Genomic DNA, 26060 nt, shown 5'->3' on the forward strand with positions numbered 1-26060 from the left:
CAAGACAAGTCTGTCCACTTTTTCAGTATCTATTCAATACAGTACATGAAGTTTTAACTAGAGCAATAAGACTACAAAAGGAGATCAAGGGGATACAAGTTAGCAAGGAAGAAGTCAAGGTATCAGTATTTGAACATGATATAACAGTATTCATAAGTGGCCTCCAAAATTCTACCAGAGAACTCATACATCTGATAAACATCTTCAGCAAAGTAGTTGGATACAAAATTAAAAAAAAAAAAAATCAGTAGCCCTACTATATACAAACAATAAACTGGCTGAGAAAGAGAACAGGGAAACAACACTCTTCATAATAGCCACAAATAAAATATCCTGGTAACTCTAACCAATCAAGTGAAAGACCTGTATAATAAGAACGTCAGGTCTTTAAGAAATCAGAGAATATACCAGAAAATGAAAAGATCTCTCATGCTCATTGATCAGGAGGATTAACATAGCAAAAATGACCACCTTACCAAAAGCAATCTACAGATTCAATGCAATTCCCATCAAAAGCCCAACATAATTCTTTACAGACCTTAAAAGAACAATTCTCAATTTCATATAGAAAAACAAAAAGTCCCTGGATCGTTAAAACAATCTGGTACAATAAAAGAACATCTGGAGGCATCACCATCTCTGATTTCAAGCAGTACTGCAGAGCAACACTAATAAAAACTGCATGGTATGGGCATAAAAACAAACAAGTTGAGCAACAGAACTGAATCAAAGACCCAGAAGTAAATCTACATACCTATGGACACTTGATTTTTTACAAGGTAGCCAAAACTACACAGTGGAAAAGAAGAAAGCATCTTAAACAAATAATGCTGGTCTAACTGGATGTCATCACATAGAATAATGCAAATAGATCCATAGCTATCACCCTGCACAAAACTCAAGTCCAAGTGGATCAAAAACCTCAACATAAAACCAGATACACTAAACTTGATTTAAGAGAAAGTGGAGAACAGCCTTGAACACACTGGCATAGTAGACAACTTCCTGAATAGAACATCAGTAACACAGGCACTAAGAGTTACAATAAATGGGACATCATGAAACAGAAAAGCTTTCACATGGCAAAGTATACACTGTTGTTTAAAAAAAAAAAGAAAGAAAGAAAGAAAGAAAATCCCAAGTGATCTATTTTACCAATACTCAGGAGCCAGATACTGGAATGAAAATCTGCTAGCTCAAAGAAGCAGAGAAGCACCCAGCTGACCTTCCTTCTCAGCTCAGGTCCTAATGAAAAAAACCCAAAAGGCTCACTGGCTCAGCTGAAAAGCCCAGGAGAAAAAGACAAGAAGAAAAAAAAATAATAATAATAAATAAAACCCAAGGCCAAAGGAAGGCTTGGTAGCTCAAAGCACAAAATACCCAAAAACCCAGAGAGCTCAGGAGCTAAAGCATAAGCTAACCAAAGAAATACTAAAGCCCTTTCTACTTCTACCTGCTGTCTTAAATATCCCTCAACTAAAAGTCCTTCCAACTCTTTAATCCCTGTCAGCTGGTTTCTTACTCCACCTCTTCACCTAGGGCTAACTTTATTAAATCCTGCATACAAAAAGCTCTTGAATTAAAGATGTGTGATAGGGCTCAAAGACATCAAAGAAATAGGGTTTTACAGTTCACAATTTTGGGGTTCACAATAAGGATCAAATATCCTGCAACATTACACTGTCAATAGGACAAAATGGCAGCCTACAGAATGGAAAAAGATCTTCACCAACCCCATATCTGACAGAGGGCTGGTATCCAAAATATATAAAGAACTCAAGAAACTAGACATCAGCAAACCAAATAATCAAATTTAAAAATGGGGTATAGATCTAAACAGAATCCTCAACAAAGGAATCTCAAATGGTCAAGCAGCACTTTAAAAAATGCAAATCAAAATTACTCTGAGATTCCATCTTTCACCTGTGAGAATGGCTAAAGTCAAAACCACAATTGACAGACATGCTGGCAAGGATGTGGGGCAAGGAGAACAGTCCTCCACTGCTGGTAGGAGTGCAAACTTGCATAGCCACTTTGGAAGTCAATATGGTGGTTTCTCAGAAAATTAGGAATTGATTGATGTCAAGACCCAGCTATACCACTCTTGGGCATATAACCAAAGGACGCTCCACCATACCACAAGGATACCTGCTCAACTATGTTAAGAGCCACTTTATTTATAATAACCAGAAACTAGAAATGACCCTAAAGTTCCCCCCCCCCAAAAAAAAAAAAACCTGGATAAAGAAAATGTGCTATATTTACACAATGGAGTATTACTCGGCTGTTAAGAACAATGATACGAAATTTGCAGACAAACGGATGGAACTAGAAAAGATCATCGTGAGTGAGGTAACTCAGGCCCAAAAAGGCAAACATGGTACATACTCACTTTTAAGTGTATATGAGCTGTAAAGGATAACCAGGCAAGAACCCACAGACCCAGAGAAGCTAAGTAACAAAAAAGATTTAAGGGGGAAACACATGAATCTCTCTTGGAAGAGGAAGTAGAATAAAAATCAAGGGTGGATGGGGAAGGCGGATTGGATGATGGGATGGGGTTGGGAGCGGGAGATATCAGGCTAGAATAGGATGGTGAGAGAGGGTACTGGGAGAGACAACTAAAATGAGAAGGAGGCCATCTCAGGAACAAGAGAGAAACCTAGGACAATGAAAGCTACCAGGAATCTACAAGGATGAACCTAGCCTTGGCAATGGGGGATATGGAGCCTGAACCAGCAATCTCCTGTAACCAGACAAGACTTCTAGTGAAGAGTTGGGACACCAACCAAGACACAAAACCTTTAACCAATAATTTGTTCTGCCTATAAGATGTTGCAGAGTAAAGGTTGCACAGAAATTCTGACTGTTAATGACTGATCCAGCTTGAGAACCATGCCATGAGAGGGGGCCCATGCCTGATACTGCCTGGAGGGTCAGGACCCAGAGGCTGGACAGCTAGAGACCTAGGGTAGAAAACCAAACAATACTGGCACCAAATTTTTTTTTAAGTCAACAAAATTACTCCTAATGATATTCTGCTATGCTCATAGATTGGTATCTACTACAATTATTGTCAGAGAAGCTTCACCCAGCAATGGAAACAGATGCAGAGACCCACAGCCCAACAATGGGAAATCATGGGGAAGTGGGGACTAGAGGAGCCAAGGATACCACAAGAAAACCTTCGGAATCAACTAACCTGGACTCACAGGGGCTCACAGAGACTGAGCCGCCAACCAAGGAGCATGCATGGAACTAATTTAGAACCTCTGCATATTTGTTGTAGGTGTGTAGCTTGGTCTTCTTTGGGGATTCCTAATAGTGGAAGCAGAGTTCATCTCTGACTCTTTTGCCTGCTTTTAGGACCCTTTCCTCCTACTGGGTTGCCTTGTCCCTCCTTAATAGGAGAGGAGGTGCCTAGTCTTACTGCAACTTGATATGCCATGAATGATTCATACCCATGGGAGGCCTGCCATTTTCTCAAGTGAAATGCAAAAGGAGTGGATAGCAGTGGGGCAGGGGGGGAGTTTGGGGACAGGGTCTGGGAGGAAAAGAGGGAGGGGAAACTACAGTTGGATTGTAAAAGTAAAATAACCAGACATGAGAACCTACCTGAAGTCTTGCTAGTTGTGCAGTACGGGCTACTATTTTATTGTATGGCTCGACAATTTTTGATTTCATCCTAAGGCCAAAGAAAGGAAAAAGAGGGAGAATTGAAATTATTTTCAAAACATCAATTAGGGACTGGAGAGATGGCTAGGCTGTGGCCGGGCACCATGGCATGAGCCTTTAATCCCAGCACTTGGGAGGCAGAGGCAGGCAGAGCTCTGTGAGTTCTAGGCCAGTCTGATCTACAAAGGGAGTCCAGGATAGCCAGGGCTACACAGAGAAACTCTGTCTCAAAAAAAAAAAAAAAAAATATTTTTGCTTGCTGTGTTAAGCACAAAGATCTGAGTTCAGACTCCAGTACCTATGTAAAACGTTGGGCAAAGATATGTTCAAACCTGTAAACCCATGCTATCGAGGGAAGAGACAGGAGGATCACCAGCCTCACTCCAAGTTCAATGAAAGTATCTCGAGGGAATACAGTAAAGACTGATACAGGATACCTGCATCTATCTTTGACCTCTATGCATGCACCCAAACACACACACTCTACATGCCACATATATGTCACATTCAAACACAAACACACTCAAATAAGTAACATATACATATGTATGTATGTATATATAGAGAGATAGAAATACTTCTATCTCATATATTTACAAAGTGAACAACAGTACCTATCAACAGCTCCCTGTAACGCTCCAATTCTCGTCTGCATCATGTGAAGAACACCTAGGAAAGATAACAACTCATATAGGCTTTATAAATTTACAAGATTAACATGAGACCAAAAAAAATAATAACACAAAAATATACGTAAATACAATCTTAATGTTTTTCTACCACCATCCTGATGCAGGCAATGAAGCTTCAATGTTCAGTGATAAAAGCCTGCACCTAGCCTCCACCTCCAATACCTGGCCCGCAACAGAAGCCGATAGGAAACTTGGTATGACTGAGAACAGGTTTCTACTTGACGTGGTGAACATGCTTCACAACTAGACGGTGCTAAGCACTGCACAATACTGTCAACACCCTCAGCGCTGCGCAATTAGACTCGTGAAACTTGTTAAAAGTTAAACTGTAATGGTAAAAATTAATGTTATGCATTACTTGCTACAATTATTTTTAAAAATCTGAGTGATACTTAAAAGTTCAAACTGAATTCTCTGTTCAGAGTCCTGGCATGTGTCCCAGGTGCAGAACTGAAGCAGAGCTGACAGGATTCACTGATGGGGTTGAAAGCACTGACAGAAGAGTCACCACAGTGATTCTTTAGATTTTGATCTGCTAAACTGGATGTGAGTTCACTCCTGTATTACAGCCGTACTCCACAGCTTGTGTTCTCGAAGCCACGGAGTGCCTCCCTAGGCTTCCCCATCTCTCTTGTTGCTCCTCTGTGTTGAAGTACCTCTCAAGACTTCAGCTTCAGTCACCTTTTCCCCCAACATCCTTTCAAGGATTTCATTCAATCCCAATGTTTAAACACTACCTTTTCCATAAAAATCGATTTACTTACACACAGGTATGTAAAGAAGAGTAAATAAGATCTTCTTTATATCTTCCTGTATACAAACAGACATAAACAACCTCCAGCCCTAAATTCTGGCCTGTCAAATTTAATATGTCAAAGGCAATTTCTGCAATTTTCCAAGCCTGCCCAAAGCATAATCCTGTGTAATTTATCCCATCTCAAGAACTCACATCCAGTTTAGCAGATCAAAATCTAAAGAATCACTGTGGTGACTCTTCTCTCAGTGCTTTCAACCCATCAGTGATTCCTGTCAGCTCTGCTTCAGTTCTACACCCATCAGCTATTCTCTTTCTATCCTCCACGCTAATCCAATCCACCACCATCAATCTCTACTACTCTTTCACTGTTGTCATCCTGTAGAGCCAGCAGGGAAAATTACAACATTAACCTTGTCATACAGTACTCTGAAACTCTCTAATGGTTTACCCCTGCATTCAAAATAAAATCATAGCAAATTCATCTGTGACTCTCTCCCTTGTTCACTACATTCATTCACAGAAGTCACTCTGGCCTTCCTTCTAACCCTGAAACAGATCAAGTTAATTCCATTAATCATTCCCTAAGCTTTCAACACTTTCTCTCCAGATCTCCACATGACAGTTCCTTCTTACCCTTCATATTTCTGCCCAAAATCTTTTCTAAAATAAAGGCCTTCTCTGATCATTAAAAATAGCAGGGGTTGGGGACTGGAGGGCTGGCCCAGCGGTTAAGAGAATTGGCTGCTCTTCCAGAGGACTAGGGTTCAATTCCCATCACCCACATGGCAGCTCACAACTGTCAGCTTAAATTCCAGAGGATCTACACCCTCACACAAACAAAAAGCAAAATACCAATGTACATGAAATAAAATTAAGTAATTAAAAAATAGCAGGGAGTCCCCTTCCTTTACCTAATGGGCTTTCTTTGTAGGACTTACAACTGTCTGATTATCTATTTATACATTTTTTTAATTAATCTCAACATCAGAAAGAGGCACTGTTTTATAAGGACAGTGGTTTGTCTATTCCTCATATATATCTGGTTTCAAACAAGTACTCAATTTCTTTTTAATTAACTAAATGAACAACTGAAGAAATGGGAATAAATTCTCTTTAAAAATTGTTTGAATAAATGTGCCTCCAAACTAATTATAGAATTTTCTCAAATACAGGGGAGAAAGATAAAGGACTCTGGATTAAGAAATAAATTTTCTAACTATAGTGCACTTTACAGCATCTCAAAATAAAATTCTAATAAGTGTTTTGAAATATATACATACATGCAGATGTATATGTGTGTGTGTATATGTATATGTGTGTGTGTGTGTATATATATATATATATACACACACACACACATACATATATGGATATAAGGGCCTCACAATGCTAGGACTTAAAACCAGGGTCCTAAACATGTTAGGCAAACTGTTTACCACTGAGCTATAACCCAGACCTAATGGTGTTTTCAATACTGTAACCCTTTAAAAAAAAATTCTGAGAAAGGGATTGGAGAGATGGCTCAGCCTTTAAAGGCTAAGACACATAACAAGGACAAAAAGTACCCTAGGAAAAGCAAGCACAATATAAGAATATGCAGATTGAGCTGGTATGGTGGTAGACACCTGTGATCACAGCACTCAAGGAGGCAGAGGCACGCAGATATCAGTGAGTTTGAGGCCAGTCTGGTCTATAAAGCAAATCCAGGACAGCCAAATTTAAACAGGTACACAGAGAAATACTGTCTCGCAAAAATAAATACATACATACAGACAGACAGACAGACATAGATAAAAGAATATAGCTCAGATTTTCAAGTTAACAATCAAACTATCATTTCCCAAAATATTAAGCTCTTTCCCCGGGTACTTCAAACACCAGAGATTCTGAGGTATGCTCATTTCTTTGACACCATGAGAAATTGAGAAATACAGTTAGAGAAGACAGGGATATTGCATCACAGAAAAAAAAAAATACTTTTTACTTAAAAATTTGATCAACAGAGCAGAAAATAAAATCATTTAACTTTCTCTGGATGTGTGATTAATAATATTAAGTGTCTTGGTTGCTTTTGTCAATTTGACACCAGCTAGAGTTATCTGGGAAGAACAACCTCAGTTAAGAAAATGCCTCCATCCAGACTGTATGAAGTCTGAAGGGCTTTTTCTCAATTAATGCTTAATGGAGGAGAGCTGTGCCCACAGTGGGTGGTACCATGCCTTGACAGGTGGTCCTGAGGTGTAAAAGAAAGCAAAGTGAGTGAGCCATGGAGAACAAGTTGAACAACTGAAACATTTGAATAACTGAACAGCATTCCTCCATGATCCTTGCTTCAGAACCTGCCTCTCAAGTTCTTGTTCTGACTTCTGTCAGTGATAGAGAGTGAAATGAGAGTTGTTGACTGAAATAAACCCTTCCTCCCCAAATTACTTTTGGTCATGGTCTTTTTATCACAGCAACAAAAACTCTGAAATAGCAAGTAAAAACATAACAGTAACATTTCATACTTATGAAATGTAATAAACGAAAAATTCATAAAACATTTAGTCAAACATGAGTCACACAAGTAAAACCCCAATGTGTTATTAGTCTACTGTACTTTCACTGATAAGAATGTCAAAGAAAGGAAATGCATAAAAATTCTCATCTACCTCTACCTATTCCAACAATACTGCTTTGTTATTGTTTTAATTAACTAAGACTTGTAGGTACTCATATATATGAGCCTGTTTTAAGCATTTTCCTCAATCAGTCCTTAAGACAACACCATTTGAGCACATATTAGTCTATCTGTGTCACAGTCAGGGAAACTGAGCTACAACAAAGCTAACTAACTTTCCTAAGCAGTGATCTGATCAGTTAGTGAAGTGTTCAGTTTCCCTAGAACACAGCCATCTTGTCTATTTTCACACTATCTGTTGGTTGCTTTGGATCTTCCTGGTAGAGCTCAGTATCTACAACACACTCTGTATGACCAACAAAAGCTAAAAGTACTTTCTAGTCAGCCCTCAAGCTCAAAAAGCTTGTGGGTCCCTGACCCACCTCCACTTAACTGTAATAGATAATGAAAATATACCTTCCAAAGACTCAATCCCAGTTGCTTGTGCCAGTAAATCTTCATGTCTTGCAACAACCTGAAAAATCAAGAAGGAAAAATCAGCGTTTGCTCTCATTTACTGTCTCTGTCAGCACAGGGCAAGGTCTCCCTTGGTCTATAAAGGAGCAGACACCATTCATACACATGCACACGCATATGCCCATGGAAGTCATGAGGTACACTTGAGATGGGTTATAGCATAAACACTTAAATACATTTAAAGAACATAATGCCCTGAGTTCAATTCCCATCAGTAAAAACAAATTCAAGTTTTAACATATGGATCTAGGGAAAATGCAAACTTGGGCCATGGCAGAATCTCTGCTTTCCTAACTATGGAAGTAGAATTGTGCAATGGTAAAGCCATTGTTTTCCTTGTGTTTTAACTTTAAAGAATGCTTTCAGGAATCATTTGTCTTTGTTCTTGAACTTAATTTAGCATCAAGGCCATATCCTGGAAACCAAACCTCTCAGTAGTTATCTAACCCTCAACAGCTCCGTGTCAAGTTCCCCTTATCACAGGAAACCCTTTTCCCTACGGAAGATTGATATTTTTGTGAAAAACGGGGCAGTGTGGGTGGCTATAACCAAGAGAAGGAAGGGAGACTATCAATTAAAGAACACATAAGAAATTCCTTGGTATATTAAGAAATCATGCAATGGAACTGAAGAGATGACTCAGTTGTTAAGAGCAAAAGTTGCTCTTGCAGAAGACCAAGTGCAGTTCCCAGCACCCACACAGAGGCTAACAACTACCGGTAACTGAAGTTCCAGGGCCAACAGCACTTGCTTCTGGCCTCCACTAATGCAAGGCACACATGGTAGGAATAAATACAAAGAAAAACACACACACACACACACACACATAAAACATACCATACTGTATAACGTGAAATCATGGAACCTGTGGAAATCCTTCTCATTTTGCATCCTTTTGCAGAGTGCGAAAGCAGCTCTCCATCATCCGCAAAGAATCATTCATGCATGCCTTCACTTTGGCCTCTTCTGGAAATTATTGCCATTCAATAACTTCCTATAGCCTTCATTTTGTACTATTCTAAATATAAAATTTGTTCTCTGGTCTTTTCCTATTATGACTATTTCATACACGTGTTACCTTTATTTTGTCTTTTATCTCCAAAGTTGTGTGACAGTTTGAATGAACAAGGCCCCATAAGCTCATCTATTTGCATACTTGGTCCCCAGGTGGTGGAACTGTTGGGAGGATTGGGTGTCCTTGTTGGAGGAGATGTGGCTCTGAGGGTGAGCTCTGAGGTTTCAGAATACCACACAATTCCCAGTTTGCTTTCTGCCTTGAGCTTGTGGATCAGATGCAAGCTCTTGGATCCTTCTCCAGCATCTGCTTACCTCTCTGTTGCCATACTCCCTGTCATAGAACTCTAACCCTCTAGAACTGTGACCCCCAAATTAAATGCTTTCTATTATATAATAGAAATCTGCCTTGATCATGGTGTTTTGTCTCAGTAACAGAAAAAGTAACTAAGATGGGTTGACACCACAAGACTAAATTTTCTCCAGGTTTTTGATGTAGTCATCAATTAATGTCTTAACAAGAATAATTTTCTTTAAATTTTCTATTCTTCTTTATCTCTTTTGACACTTTAGAAAGGCTGAAAAGCTAAAAATTACCCTTTTATACACTCCCTTACTGCGAATCAGATGACTTTTCAATGGATGTAGAAGATAAAAGAAAGGTGAAAGCTCCTTTCCTGTTTGTTTTAGCTAGTAACCAGTGGCCTGAGGATTTAAAGACAGCTGAGGAAACCATATTAATTACTCCAGCATAGTCACAAGTATCTAAAATCAAAATTGTAGCAGTAACACAGGAGACAACACTCTGTCCTACAACTATACTTCCTTCAGTTCAATACTTTTCTGTTTACCAACAACTCCACAAACAACTATTTGTTAGGTACCTTTTTGCTTTTAATATCTACAGTCAATTCTACTTCCTGTGTGAAGCTGTAATGGATAGTAAGTCTTTTGAAACTTTAATCATGTCACTGATGCTTCAATTATTTTAATTATATTCTTTATTTGGCTAGCATTATCCAAATTTTACTTCTGAAAAAAAAAATTATAGCAGGTTCTGCTCTCAAGCTAGAACTAAGATTTTGACCTCACATTTTAAAATATATAAATATATAATTTGTTCTTCTAAGGAGTGTTAATTTTAAATTCTCATCTATTCCTTCCAAAGAGGTACTACACGAAAGAAGAAAAACAGCAAGCGTAGAAGGGAAACAACTTCAGCAGTCTCTTGCAAAAACCTATCCCGATACTCTATGCAGCCTAAGCAGTCTCCTCTGCTCCTGAAAAACACCTTGTATCATTCTAAGTAAATCAGGCCTCATTTACAGCTATCCCTAGCTATAGTTCTCACCAATCTGAGTCCTTGGAGAACTAATGTATTCTCATTTCCCTACCCTACAGCCTAACCCAAAGCTTGACATTAAGTGCCTTCTAAATACTTGTATTTTGAACATGTAATCAGAATTTTAAAGTTGAAATGACCTTATAAGTCACCACTAAGACACAAAAAGTTAAATGAATGTCTCATGATATAACAGACTAGACTTCCCAGTAAAGAGTTCATTTATTTACAAAATAATTTGTTCATCTAAGTGTTTCTTCAATAACTACTCAAGAAAAAAAAAAAAAGTAATGTAAGAAACATATTGGGACCTGGGATAAAGCTCAGTTGGAAGGGCATTTGCCTGGCATGTGTAAGTCCTTGTGTTCAATCCCCAGTGTTACAAACACACCAACAAAGAACTAGATCATAGAACAATCCTACAAGAGTCATCAATTATAAAAGAAGAGACCTTTAAGTTTATCTACTGCAATCTATTCTTATTCATTTAAAGGACATAATTTTTTTTTTTAAAGACTCAAAAGACAGGAAGTGATAAGGTCTATTAGAACACCACATCTAAGCTTGGGACCCATCTCCTAATGCTATATGTGCTCTACATATCACAACATTTACTGTCTTTCTAAAATTTCAGCAAATGTTATACTTTGTATTTAATAAAGTAGAAACACTGCCTGTGCAAATCTCAATTTTACTTATTCAAATCTTTCTACTTCCAAATTTCCATTTTCTGTCTTCATTATCAAAAGTGTTCTTTTCCCCGCCCCCACAAAAAAAAAAAAAAACATTCACTGTAAAAAAAAATTCAGGTAATAAATAGAAAAATAAATAAATAAATGATTCCAGAAAGGTGAGTCAATTTTTTTTCAACTAATAAAAGATTATTTACAGAAAACTCTGCAAAGTTGTAATTAAGTGATGCTGACAAATTATGTATTTGTTTATGGAAATACAGATCTGGTTTTATCAATGATGAGATGACACAAAAGATCAACTGTCATTTTCAGCCAAATAATCTCTATAACCCAGAAGACTGATGTTACCTGTAGGTGTAGCTCTTTATCCAACTGACTGATCCCTTGGGCAAGTTTTGCTAGTTGCTCAGCAATTACAGCTTGATGAATAGACTGAGAAGTATAAGTTTTTACATCAAAGTCTTCATTTAAAAATTCACTGTAACAGTCTAGGAAAAAGTAAAGGAAAACTTATCAATTCTGTGTTATACCAGTTATCAAGCAATAGATCAATTATAATCAGAGTTAGCATGTTTTGAGATCTTCTGTGCACTAGGAACTATTTTGGAGGCTTCCTTGAACAATGAGGATAAACTGGAACAGATTGCAGCAGAACAGAAGTGACAATACTCATGAGATCATACTATGCTTCAGGTGCTGATCTAAACCCACATACTGATGACTCCTTCAATCCCCACATGGCCCTGATGTGTGGGAAAACTATTTTCTCCACTTCACAGGTGAAGGTCAGGCATGTAATGTTTCCAATGATGGGATAGGATGGGATGGGATGGGTAGAATTGGGTGTTCGGTTTGGTTTGGTTTGGTTTGGTTTGGTTTGGTTTGGTTTGGTTTTTCTTTTTAGTTTCTTGAGACAGGATTTCTCTATGTAGCCCTGGCTATCCTGGAACTCACTCTGTAGACCAAGATGGCCTTGAACTCAAGAGACTGGCCTGCTTCTGCCTCCTGAGTGCTGGGATTAAAGATGTGTGGCACCACTGTTAGGCTTGCTGTGTTTCTAAATGCTTATTTTTAAAGTGAATCACATGAAAGGAAGATACTAAACAAAAAATTAAAATCACAACTATAAACTCTAACCTTTATTCCAAGAAAATGAGATTACTGCTAGGAACAATGCTTTAAGGAAAACTGACTAGTGATAATATTTATTGCATTAGATATCTCTAGACCAGTACACAAATAGTGTTATACATTTATAACATGAATCTAAATGTTGAATCAATTTAATTTAAATATGAATCTAAATTTTGAATAGAAATAGACAAACGCCAGCTTACAGGTAGCATTGAAATTTAAGACTTGAAGGTAAAATAAATAAATATAAAAGTTGTGTTCAAATATAATGGAAAAAGAAATCATGATGTATGCTTTTAATACACATACACACACACATCCATGAACTCTTGAATGAAAGATAATGGAGAAAATGAAATGTTAAAAACAAGATATAGCAAAAGCAGCTTAAAGTAGGAACTATAAACTCCTAACCACATATTTACCTTGTCTATATTCATTATAATACATGCTCCACAAAGGGAAGCTGGGTTTTTTGTTTGTTTGTTTACTACCACCTCTCTAGGACCTGACTGTGGCCAGACAATGGCAGGTACTCAATACTGATCAAATGAATTAATCTGTTATCTGAAAGTATCATGGTGCTAAGAACAAAGCAGTCTAAACTGCTCTCACATTCACACTAATCTCAAGCTAAAGTCATAGAATATTACTACTTTGGCCCTAATTCTGAAAACTACATTTCCTTCTAGTTTGCTAAGTTTTTCTCAGAATTAGGAATCCTCCCAGAAAATGTAACCATCATTCAACACAAAAGGTTTACCCCTAGCAAATGTCAAACTGGCATAGTTTGGCAAGAGTAATATTAAGTTTAGTAAAATAGATGAAGAATGCATATCAGACAGAAAATGTAAAAAAAAAAAAAAAAAAAAAAAAAAAAAAAAAAAAAAAAAAAAAAAAGACAGATGAAAGAAATTTCAAAAGAAGGCTGGAGGGCAGTTTGATTAAAAAGCCTGTAAGACATGCAAAATATTCAACTTGTATGCTACTCAGAGTTTTAAAGCCAGACAGAGCACTGTCAGTTTTACATTCTACAACAGTGACTCTGGCAGAAACACAGATAATAACTAAAAAGGGATGTGTTACACAGCAGTATGCTTGAGTTGATACCTACTGGCTTTTAACAGACAACTATAACATTTCATGGATTCTTTGAGCAAGCTGGTATTCTATGTAGGTACCTTTAAACCACCCAAAGCAGCGTTATTTACACCATCGTATACACAAATACTAACAAAACCAGGACTTTTTTTTCCAAGAAAGCTCATTTAACAACACACCTACCCATGGAGAAGAATGAGAGGGTAGAGAAGCACACAGAAACACTGTACAAGTAACATAATGAAGACCCAAATCAGACAGTGTCACTTAAGAATGTCAAACAAGTGACACGTTTGGCCAGTGTCTGGACATGATAATGGGTAGGACCTGATAAGCTGAAAGGAGTAGTAGACGAAACCAAAGAAAACTCCCAAGTTTCTATAATTAATGAAATATTCTTTATCTGTCATAAGGAATTTAGTTCTGCCTGAAGCTAGATGCCCTAAGCATGAAATATGCAAAGATGAGAAACAAACCCCTGCCTCCAAGAGCCTTACAACCTATCTAAAGTATTAGCATTCATTTAACAAAAGACCAACATAGTAGCAACAGTGACAATCAGAAAAAAAGACTTAAGAATAGGAATAAATCTACTTTGTTTAAGGTTTTTATAGAAGATGCACTACTTGTTCCAGTTCTTTACTATTGAGGTACAATTTCCAGTATGCAGCTAAAATTATAATTCTATAATTTAGAAGAGAAGAAAGGATGAATTTATCTTAGTTTGCTTTTCTGTTGTGATTTAAAAAAAAAAAAAAAAAAAGTGATCCCTGTAGATGAAAGGGTTTATTTTAGTTTACAGGTTACAGTTTATCATCAAGAAAAGCAAAAGTAGTGTGAGCAAAATTTACATTTTCATTGCTGTGCTGAAGAGATCCATAAAATAAAAATGCCTCTATAAGCCCCTTGCCCAAGGACAGATACTTCCTATGACACATGTTTTAGCTCCCCTAAACAAGTTTGTTTGACCCAACTGCACCAATGTGCTTGATCCTATGTAGGCAGGCGATATATAGGCAGGAAGAGCATCAGCCCCTATGCTTGCCCCTGATTGGGTGTAGGTAGGAGGTGCAGGCAGGAAGAGCATCAGGGCACACGCTTGCCCCTGATTGAACCTAATGGAAAATATGTACCTTTATGTGACTCATTGTCATTTTCTGAAAACCTTGGAATGGACATGGCCAGAGTCCATCATCCTGGCCTGTATTTAATTAAAGCTTGCTTTAATTGGACAATTTTAGATTTTATCTTTTCTCTTCATAGAAACCTAAAACAAGAACCTTGGTGTAGGAACTGAAACAGAAACAACGGAGGAACATTAATGACTTGCTCACCCTGGCTTTTTTTCTTTAATGCTCAACACCCAGAGTGGGCTGAGCCCTCCTGCATCAACCAGCAATTAAAAAAATGCCCCATGACCCAGAGGCAAGACACGCAGAGGGCCACCTACCACATGCCCCATCCTCCATCATATCTGCCTCCTCCCACCATTCCTGGGAGCCTCTATGTTGTGCAAGTATGTGGTGGAGAGATGAGCGAGAAAGAGAAGCTGAAGGGTTTGAGCACTCAGAAGAGAGGCAGAACTGGAGTTGAGGAACAGCCTGATATGAGTGGACTGCGCTGCCACCTGAGGCCATGGTTAAGTCCCTGCCTGTGCTGCCTCTCAGAGCCAGGTCTGGATCCATGGCCATGTAACAGCAGGGGTCTGTGTCAATGTCCATGGCCCATGTTACCACCAAAGCATGTGGACATCCCTGGTCTGGGCTGCTGCCTGGAAACAACTGATGTACCAGGACTGAGCAGAGGTGGCCCCACCCCTCACTGGCTGCAGCACTCAGGAGAGCGGACCCTAACACCTCACCTGGCCAGCACAGTAGAGCTGGCCTAGTGGCATGGGCACTGTTGAGCTAGTCCCAGAGATAGGGATAGCAGGAGAGCTGGCCCTGCCCCTTGCAGATTGTGTCATTGGGTGAGCTAGCCTGGCAGTGCTAGAAAGCTCGCCCTGGTGGTGTAGGTGCAGAGCTGGCAGGCTGACTCAACTATGTCACAGGCCCAGAGCCAGGGCTTTGAGTTGGCCCACTCCAACATCTATGAACTGTTGGAGCATGTGAAGTGGCCAGTCCTGTAGATCCAAAGCTGCAGAACCTCCATTACACAAGGCAACAACAGGATATCCAAGAGGAGGCCTGGTGAAGATCCAGTATAGATAGTGTAGGCAAAGCCATAGGCCTAGAAACAGACCAAAGACTCATTGCAATGGACATCTCCAAATAAAGGTGTTCAGGCAAAAGGGTATACTGTGTAACACACAACAGGATATAAAGGAACTAGGAAATGAGTGGGATTGGGGTGCATGATGTGAAATTCACAAAGAATCAACAAAAAAGTTAAAAGAAGAAAGAAGGAAGAAAGGAAGAATAGAGAGAGAAAGAAAGAAACAAACAAAACAAAAAAACAAAGGAAGGAGATACTCCACAGGTAGACAGGTCAATGAGATGGAGGCAATTCCTTGATTGAGGTTCTCACTTCCAGCTTACTCTAGTTTGTGTCAAACTGACCAAAGCAGAGATTAGATGATTTAGAAACAAATGTTAGAATTTAAAAACACAAAAAAAAAAAAACAGAAATGGACAGTATAGGGTTTAAAACCCCAGTGGACACCAAAACCTGTGGAGTTGGGTAAAGAAAATACTGAAGAGTGCTTAGAGGAAAAAAATAAAAAAAATAAAAAAAAAACCAGAATGACTAAATCAAAAGAAATAACAGTTTAAAGGAAGTGGTTTAACTATGATCTCCCAAAGATGAAACAAAAGATGAGTATGTCTATTAGATTATTTCATGATATTCCAGAATAAATAACAATATCATTCTCCTTTGCGATAATTTCTGAGGCAAATCAGAAATTGCTCACAAATTTTCCAACTATGCATCTGCTCACAGAGCCTATCAATCCTCTCCTCAGGTAAATCCTCAACACAGTGAATCGGTTACTGAACAAAATGCTCCATTTTTCAGGTACACTTGGGGAAACTGCAGAAAGGCATCTACGATTCGAGACTGACTGAATGAATGAATGAATGAATGAATGAACGAACGAACAAACAAACGAATGATGGGCAGTGGTGGCACAAGCCTTTAATCCCTGCACTTAAGAGGCAGAAACAGGTGGATCTCTGAGTTCCAGGCCAGCCTGGTCTACAGAATGAGTTCCAGGATAGCCAGGGCTACACAGAGAAACCCTATCTTGAATAAACCAAAAAAAAAAAAAAAAAAACACAACAAACAAACAAAAAAAGGATAGGACACTTACACCTTTTAAGGCGAGTTCCTTTAAGAAAGGAGCCAAGCCCTTTACAAGTTTAAATGAGATAGAACCAAGTGTTAATCTGATTTGCCTCCTGGGAACCACTGAGGATGTTAGTGAAGTGACTTTAATATTACAGCGCGGAGTGCTGGGTTCTACACAGGAATAAGCTGCACAGTACAAAACGAGGGCTGTCCTTAAGAGAGGTAGAGACTTCACTTTGTTGTATTTGAAACGGCAGAAGGAAAAAGCAAGCAAGCATGTTTTTAGGTTCAGTTGAAGCTCATGGGCTAGACAGCTGTTAAAAAATACAGCTCACATCTGACAAATTCCAGGAGCTTGAAGAAAAGGGTTCTTAAAGGGTAAAAGTAGGTTTAAATAATCACTGTTGGAGGATGACCAAAAAAAATGCTTTGTAAGTATAAAAATATAGGATGCATATTAACTACTGTCCAAAAACTAACTACAAGTGGTTAGTCAGTGTCCTACTGCAACCTAGACTCACTGTTCAGAATGTGTTATCAAGGTATTTTAACTGGGGCAGTCCCAGCTCCACTTCAAAACTAGGTACAGCTGGGGAAGCTTGCTTACACTCCCTACGGAAACTGTAACCCTCGGCAGTATGCACAGCCATACCCTACTCTTCCAAAACTATTACAGGGGCCACCCTTATAGCTACATGGCATAGTATTTGAGAGTGGAAACTATATGTATATTTCAGGATTGTGAACTTGGTAAATTTTAATTTCAATTAAGACACAAAGATAAGGTACATCAGGCAGGAACTCTAACTAAAGCTACACCACAACCTAGTTCAGAAAACATCACTAGTTTTGATAAAATATATATCATGAAAACACAAGCGATTACGGCAATATAAAATATTCAGCAACCAGGGGAAACAGTGATTTAAAGTTTAATTTGATCCTTTATAAGCCACTCTTAGAGGAGTGTTCAATTAAAAAAAAATCTGTACCTACTGTATGCAGAATACTGCTTTTAACTCTGTGGAATAGAAAACGAGGTTTTTTCCCCCCCCCCACACACCCCGCATGGTAGCCTACGCCTTTGATCCCAGCACAAAGGAGGCAGAGGCACGCGGATCTCTGTGAGTTAAGAGGCCAGGCTGATCAACAAGGTGAGTTCCAGACAACCAGGGCTAAGTGGGGAGACCCTGACTCAAAAACGGGTGTGCGGGGTGGGAGCACTCAACACCTCGGAAGCAATTAAGGTGATTAATGCAAATGATTTTAATAAATGATAGCATATGGTGCCCACTAGGGGAGAAAGGGGGACTGCTGATAAAGGCCTAATACCTTTCGCAATCTGAATTATGTTCTGCCTCTCAAATTGTTCGTTAACAACTTGATTTTCAAGCTTACTACAGTAGTTATAGAAGTTATATAGTTAACTTACTTGGGACAATTTCTCTCCAAACTACCAGCAAACCTGACTTCAGGATTCGATACGTTTGATAAATACACTGTAAGAGGCACCTGCAGGGCCCCAAGAACTGAACTCAGGTGTTTCCATTTCTACTTTTCGCGTCCCTCATCCCTTTCCTTAAGCGGCGGTTCGTCGCCTAAGTAGGTCCACCCTTCTGGGAGAATACACTACACTCTTTGGTCAGGCACTGGGCAGTGGCTGTCAGCCCCGACCACCGCGTGCAGGGTCCCGGAACTAGAGAGACGTCCTGGGCGCGTCAGGAGCGAGTTCAAACCCGGGCCCTAGGTGTCCCCAAGACACCCACGGAAAGAGAGGAACACATCCGTAGACCAGGACAATCCCTGACGCCAGGGGGCCGGGCGGAGGGGAGTGGCCACATCCAGACCCGAAACTTTGTGCAAAGCGACCGGCGGAGTCCTCGGCCCCCGCGCAAGGCAGAGCGACCCAGGCCCGGCCACCGTCCGACGCCTTACCGTCCTGCAGGAGCTCCCGCACGGTCGCCGCCACCGCTGCGGAACCCGGAGCCGCACGGCCTGCCACGGAAACCGCGCTATCTCCACCTTCCATGTTGGCAAGTACCGGGTTGATGACGTCTTGAGGTAGCCCCGCCCTCCGAATGACGCACAATCAAGGCGCCGCCCCGCCTGGCTGGCCCGGGCGAGTTCGGCAGCACCTGGGTGCCTCGGTGCTGGAGGTTAAGGAAACAAAGGTCGCCGCCCGGGCCTTCTCCCATTCCTCTCGGAACGTAGCCACAGTGCCGACCTCCAACGCAAGTATCGGGCCTGAGAACGCCGGCCTCCGGCGTGGGGAAAAAGGCTCCTAGGAGCTTCACGGCCCTCCTCGTCCGGCACGTGGGAGCTAAGGGCTGCTCAGCCTTACCTGTCCCACGCCTAGAGTGGCAAGCCCGGGTAGCAGGCGGGATATGCTGGGGAAGAATAGTTGCTAAGCTCTGCCTTAAGTACCTTAGAAATCCAAACGTGTGAATATTCGCAACTTTTAGGTGAGCCAGCCTCGAACTGCACTGCGTTTTGCATCCCATTAATATAGCCTCAGAAGATTTTCCTTTAACGTGTTTGACCCCAGGCATGATGCAAACAGGACTGATCGGTTGCCAGAGGCAGGGAGCCTAGATTCACGTTAGATCTCAGTATTCATATTATACAGAACTAGTTTGTATATAATAATCATCAACGACCAATAGCATCTGAATTGCAGGATAAATTTCTTTCCTTAGCTTTCTTATTTTTTACACTAAAAGATGTTAGTCTGCATATTGACATGCAATAACCCCCACTGTACATACCAGCACGAGTTTACAAACAAGTCATTTATACCGTAAAAGAAATTCTAGGTGTAGAAGCCTATTTGACCAAAATAATATGCCTGGTGCTACCCAGTTTAAGCAGAATTATTCTGGTCCTTTCAAACATGGCTGCATGCTCTAGAGCACTTAAAATACTGATATTTTCATCCCATAAGCCCTAAGAGACACTTTAATCTTGGATGTGGCGTAAGCATCTTGATTCTTAAAAGCTTCTGGATTCAGCAAATACTATTGAAGGAGGCTTTTTGTCATTTACTCTGACCACAAGAATGAGTGAGAACCAAACCACGCTTTAGAAAGTCAGTAATGACATTGCCACTCGCCACCTCATGGTACATGCCATTTCTATAGTGTTTAAGATTCTTCCCGTCTTTGTAATAATCTTCTCCCTTAGTGTTTTACTAAAACTCCATGTTTATTCCTCTTAGTACCACAGACCATCTTAGTACCACTCCCCTTTCCTCTGTTACTTGAAAGTTGGTGCTTCCAATGATTTCTTGCAAGTTATGGTATCCTTTTTTTTTTTTTTTTTTTGAGACAGAGTTTCTCTGTGTAGCCGTGCTTGTCCAGGCTTGTCCTGGACTCACTTGGTAGTCCAGACTAGCTCCAACTCACAGAGCTCCCCCTACCTCTGCCTTCCCGAATGCTGGGGTTTCAGGCATGTGCCACCATGCCCAGCTGCTATGGTATCCTTAAGTATATTGGCCTTGTATTCATTTATTTTACTGCCAAAGGTTAAAGGCTGAATTTGAATAATTAGTCTTTTATAGGATTAGTTTTTATCTAGCTATATATTACAGATTTGAAATCAGAATATAAAAAACAAAAAGACTATGAAATCAAGAGCAAGTACAACATGAAAAATTGTCACTTGTCCTTGGCCCATAAAAGTTATTTACAGTGCACTTGCTTGGTGATAACTGAAAATCTTCACTGGTAATAACTTTAATTTTTTAAAAAATAATAAAGTTTTGTCTGCCTTCTGATTCATAAGAAAACTAGAATTAAAGTATCAAGATTTTTTTGTGTGTGTATGTTTGTGGCATATGTGTAGATGGTTGTACACATGTGAGTACAAGTGCCCTCAGAGGCCAGGGGTGTAGGATCTCCCTTTCAAGCTGACATACAAACTCAGGTCCTCGGCAAGAAAAGTACATACCCTTATACACTGAGCCGTCTCTCCAGCCCCAAAATACCAGGATTTATTTTGAAATACAAATGTTCTATTAATGCCACCTAAATTTGCTGAATGAAATATTATATGGGAAGTAATTCAAGTCAGATTCCTTGGTTTATCATGAAATTTGTAAAAAGCTTGTAACAGAAAACTAATATGAGGTTGGGCATAGAGGCACACCAGTGTATCCCAGCACCCCAGAGGCTGAGGCAAGAGAACCATCAGTTCCAGGCTAGCCTGGACAATATAAGCAAAAAAGTAACAAGCAAAACCATAACTTGATAAACACTCTTACTTCTGTAAAACTACCCTATGCAGTTTTCCACATTTATTGATCCTTTAAGTAGAGGCAGAATTTAGCAAGTTCCTCTTCTCTTGATAAAGGAGAGAGAAACTGGAATGATTTCTGAGTATACAAGCCTCACGAAAAACATTGGCAACTGAAATTACTAGACTGGTAGTTTTTCTGTGTGTGTTTTTCTAATCCTGAGAATTAAACCCAGCATCTGTCACATGCTAAGCAAGCACCTTACCATACGGTAGAGCTGTGTGACATGCCCAATGAGGAGATTTCAAATAAGGAAATAAGTTATTTTTTTTTCTTGCAAACTGTCTTTTTCAGATTTGAAACCAACCTGTATACATGAGGAGTGACTTCAGACCAACCACAATGTGTCAAGAAAGAAAAAAAGACCCAATAGAAATGTTTCATTCTGGACAGCTGGTAAAAGTCTGTGCCCCAATGGTTCGATATTCAAAGTAAGTATTGTTAAATGATTAATGAGCCAATATTTAGTTTTCCTTATATGTACTAGTTTTTTGGATCCCGCCTCCTCAAAGTATTATAATAGTCACTCGACTGCAAAGGCTTTTTAAACTCCTACCTTTGGAATCATGGTTTAGAATTGAATCCTGGTGCTAACACTCAACTGGTATGTTGAGTTTTTGTTTGTTTGTTTGTTTGTTTGTTTCCAGAGAGTCTTATGTATCTCAGGCCTGCTCTGAGTCTGAAGGCCTGATCCTTTTGCCTCATATCCCAAGTGCTGGGATTATACGAAAAGGCCACTGTGACTACTTTAAATAGTGCTGGGATCAAACCCAGAGCCTCATGAATGTTAGGCAAGCACTGTACCAAGTAAACTACATCCCTAGCTCAATATCTGTAAAAATGATAATGCAATTAGGATACAGTAAATATTACATCGATGTAAATGTGCACATGCAGGTTTTCATGAGAAGGTGCATCTAGGGCTACGTATTGAGACTTTCCTCCAGAAAAGACAAAACCAATAAACAAACATGATTGTTCACTCAGTCATTGTTTAACTGTGCAGGGTTATGTGTCTATTGAGCATTGATTGCCTCATCTTTAGAACTGAAGTTCTGGACCCATTAAGCAATAATTCTTCATTCCTCACACTCCAAACCCTACTAATCCTTAATAAAGTAATTATTTTGCTTCCTTTCTCTAATAATTTCACTATACTAGATGCCTTGTGTAGCTGAGACTTGTTTTTTTCAGAACAGCTCACTCCACTTGGCATTTTGAGAATGGGTATTTGAAGAGTCATCCATCTGCCAGCCTTTCCTTTCTTGTTTAAGAGTGATTAGGTAGTCCACTGGGTGTACATACTACATTAGCTTCTCTTTTCATTGGTTTGCAAACATTTGGAAAGCTTTCACCTTTTGGCAATTTCAAATAATGCTCCTATGAACGGTGGGTGTTTAAATATCTCAGACCATTTCAATTCTTTTGAGCTATATAATCAAATGGATCCATTAACACATGTTAATTCTGTGTTGTCTTTTCAGAGGAAACACACTGTTTTCCATTAATGCTACACCTTTGCCTGTTCCTCAGTGGCACACAATGGCAATATTTGTCATTTTATTCTTCTTTTTAACCATTATACCCATTCCATTGGTGTAAAGTAGAATCCTTTGTGGTTGGACTTGCATTCTGTAATGACTAGTGACATTGAACATCTTTTTGCATCTTGACTGGGTATATCTATTATAGAAATGTTTATTCAAATGCTCAACCCATTCTGAATTGGTTTTAAGGCTCACTTGTTTCTTTACATATTCCAGAGACTACTCCTGTGTGCTTTGCAAATGTTTCCTTCCAGTAGGGAGCTTGTCTTTTTGTCTTCTTAATGATATTAAAGCAGATTATTTATATTTGTGTAAATTTGCTTTAGATGTAAACTATTAAAAATGTTTTGGGTGTGTACGCCTGTCTGTCTGTGAAGGAAGGAGGGCAGGGGACCATATGTGCTGCCTATTTTGTTCTTTCATGTGGAGGTCAGAGATCAACTTATATGTCGCTTCTAGGTATTTAATTCGAGTTGTCAGGCTTGTTTAGCAAGCAGTTTTACCTACTGAACCATCCCACTGACACTGCTGTAGTTTCAGTTTTATAGATATAAGTTCATTAAGAGTTTTTAAAAATAAAACTGGTATTTTTTAAAACTGAGCTTACAAACTTGTTGAGCTCACTTACCAACTATAGAATTTCATAAATTTTGGGGGATTGCATAAATGGTCAAGTCATACAGAAAAATGAACAATTTTATTTCTTCAATTTCATCCAAAGACTTTGCTTACTTTTTCATGCTTGACTGTGCTGGCTATAAGTGCCCACTGTGTTGACAAGGGGTGGGAGCAGACAACCAAGACACTGCTCCCGTCCTGGACAAGAGGGTCATATCATTTCCTTCTTTTGTTCCTTCCCCTCCCCCCACCCCCTGAGACAGGGTTTGTTTCTCTGTGTAGCCCTGGCTGTCCTGGAACTTACTATAAACAGGCTCTCCTTGAACTCAGAGAGCCACTCGCCTCTGCCTTTCTAGTGCTAGGATTAAAGGTGTGTGCCACCACTGAGCCCTCATATGATTTCTTATGAAAAGTCTTCATCAAATGAAGGAGGCTCCCTACAGTTCTGTTTTTCTGAGGCTTTTTTCTTAATACTGTATGAGGATGTTTTGTCTAATGCTATTTCTATATCACTTGATACAGCCATCAGTTTTACATTCACTAGCCTGTTCTTTAGTATGTAATAGACTATACTAACTGTGTTTTTGTACATTGGAACTTCTGATATAATCAGCTACCCTGACACTGCTTCATCAGGGAGAAAAGAAAGGCAGCACCTCACCACCATCAGTATTACATCTTGATTCTCAAATGCCTTCCTCTTACGTCTGAGCGATAAGGAGTGCCTTGATAGTGTGGACAGAGGTGAGAGTTCTGGTTCACTTTGGTACAAGTAGCCTCATGAGCTGCAGGGTAGTACTGAAGTCCTGGCTTCCCATTAGGCGTCCTTTTACAACACATCCAGCAAGGAAGGAAAAGGTGGCTTGTCACATGTATTGACATACACATGGATGTGTACACTCTACACGTGATCTCCACCAATAGCAGTGGAGCCATTAGGAACAAAAGCTCTACATACCTCCCAGGCCAAATTGAACACTATCAACCATGAGATGTTAGGGCACCTTAAAAGAGTGAAAATGACTCCATGCCCAGCATTTTCTAACAGAGTTGAGTCCATAGATTTTTGTATAGTACTGATTATTATTTTTTAAGTTTTCAGTCTTTTGCGGCTTCTCTTTTTCTGATCCTTTATAAAGGAGATTTATGTGGAGCCCTTTTTGTCTTCTTTCACTGCAGAGTCCAGATGGTCACTACTTCAGCTCCAAGTCTGGGGTATTTAAAGCAAAGAGAAAAATTCATGGAACTTGTGATGCTTTAGTCTCTTGGAAAGCAAGGCCACTAGCATTCCCTTCCTCTCTCTTTTGGGGTTTTTCTATAATGGTTTTATAAATGGTATTGAGGTTTTAGCTTGGTGTGGTGGCCTTCAGTTCTAGGCTTTAGGAGGCAAGAGCCAAGCAGATCTCTGTGAGTTCCAGGCCAGCCTGAGCTATATAGTAAAGCCCTGTCTCAAAGACATAAGTGCGAAGAATTTTACTCATACTTAAGCAGGTAGACTAAGTGAAAGTACATCTCTTTCATCTAAGCAAAAGTTCCTCTAATAAATACTTAATAAATAACTAAATTGAACTTGCAAATGTGTATGCTTCAAGTATCTTCTAAATTCATGATTGAAGTTTTCTATGCTCACAGGTTGGCTTTTAGAACATTAGTAAGAAAATATTCTTGTGATCTGTGTTACACACCAATGATAGTTGCTGCTGATTTTGTCAGATCTGTAAAAGCCAGAGACAGTGAATTTACCACAAACCAAGGTATGTAAAACCTATAGTTTGCTGACTTTGTAAATATATATATATATATATATATATATATATATATCATTATATCATTATTATTAAAATTATATCAGCTATTTTATATAACTAGATGAAACATAATTCAGATATTCTAATTCTTTAGTTTTTAAGTGTCTTTAGTATTTTAAAAGTCACAGTATGGAATGTCTTTTACCCTGTCAGTAATCTATCAAAATGTGAAGTCATCTGTTCTTAAGGCCACCAGTCTTTCTGTCCTCATTTATTAGAAAAGTTCTTTTATAGTTACTTGTTCTCTTTTCTCATTCAGACTATCCTCTAATAGCCCCAAATGACTTGTTTAAGATACAGATTTGATCATGTCTGTTTCCTGCTCACAGTCCTTCTTAGAATTCCTATTGCCTAAAATAATGGCTTCAATGATTCCCAGACCAGAAGTGACTTCAGCCTTGGAACCTTATTGGAAAACATGTTTCCAGGCTCCGCTTTAGGCCTGCAGCCTTAGAAACTCTTTGTTTTGAAAAGCCCTCCACATGCTCTGATCTTGCCAACAGTTGAGACTCACCAGTCTGGGGGCTACAGTTCTAGCAGCTGATGCAATGAGCAAGTCCTTCGTGAGCCAGCCACTGAACATCTGCAGCCTCTCTCCATGAAGTCCTTGAATTTGAACATGGCTTGTTCTTAACTTCCCTCCTAGACACACACACACCTCTGGCAAACTACAATTCATGGTTCCTAATCCAGCATTCAGAACTTGTAACTAAGGAACATTTCTTGATCATTGTACACTCATATCTTCACTCAAAAGCATAGGCTCTTTTACTGCCCTTAATCCTACTGTATTATTGTTTTCTTCTTACATGCCCATCTCTCCCACTAAATCATAGGTTCCTAGAAAGCGTGAGCTATAGAAATACATCATATGCTTAGCTGCTAACAATGTTGAAAATATAGTAGATCAATAAGTGCTTGTTAAAGTAGAATTCTATAACTAAGGTACTAACAGGAAAATG

At 39.3% G+C, this 26060-nt stretch overlaps 2 protein-coding genes across 4 annotated transcripts in view; one reads left to right on the top strand and one right to left on the bottom strand.

Moving 5' to 3' along the window:
* Positions 1 to 18864, bottom strand: part of Cog5 (component of oligomeric golgi complex 5) — a 279550-nt gene extending 260686 nt beyond the window's left edge. The window contains exons 1-5 of the mRNA XM_055624641.1: positions 18770 to 18864; positions 11660 to 11799; positions 8201 to 8258; positions 4290 to 4344; positions 3616 to 3685 (exon numbers count right to left, since the gene is read on the bottom strand). Of these exons, the coding sequence (XP_055480616.1) occupies positions 3616 to 3685; positions 4290 to 4344; positions 8201 to 8258; positions 11660 to 11799; positions 18770 to 18863 (417 nt within the window). The 5' untranslated portion in view covers position 18864. The remainder of the gene's footprint in view (positions 1 to 3615; positions 3686 to 4289; positions 4345 to 8200; positions 8259 to 11659; positions 11800 to 18769) is intronic.
* A 79-nt stretch (positions 18865 to 18943) lies between these two features.
* Positions 18944 to 26060, top strand: part of Dus4l (dihydrouridine synthase 4 like) — a 14648-nt gene continuing 7531 nt past the window's right edge. For 2 of the 3 annotated variants that reach the window (XM_055624661.1, XM_055624677.1), the window contains exons 1-3: positions 18944 to 19296; positions 21420 to 21556; positions 24923 to 25044. In XM_055624661.1, coding sequence (XP_055480636.1) covers positions 21441 to 21556; positions 24923 to 25044 — 238 coding nt within the window. In that variant the 5' untranslated portion in view covers positions 18944 to 19296; positions 21420 to 21440. The remainder of the gene's footprint in view (positions 19297 to 21419; positions 21557 to 24922; positions 25045 to 26060) is intronic. The other variant, XM_055624668.1, reaches the window with a different exon arrangement.

The sequence above is a fragment of the Psammomys obesus genome, unplaced genomic scaffold (genome assembly GCF_907164565.1).
Source record: "Psammomys obesus unplaced genomic scaffold, mPsaObe1.curated_primary_1811, whole genome shotgun sequence".
Taxonomy (NCBI): Eukaryota; Metazoa; Chordata; class Mammalia; order Rodentia; family Muridae; genus Psammomys; species Psammomys obesus.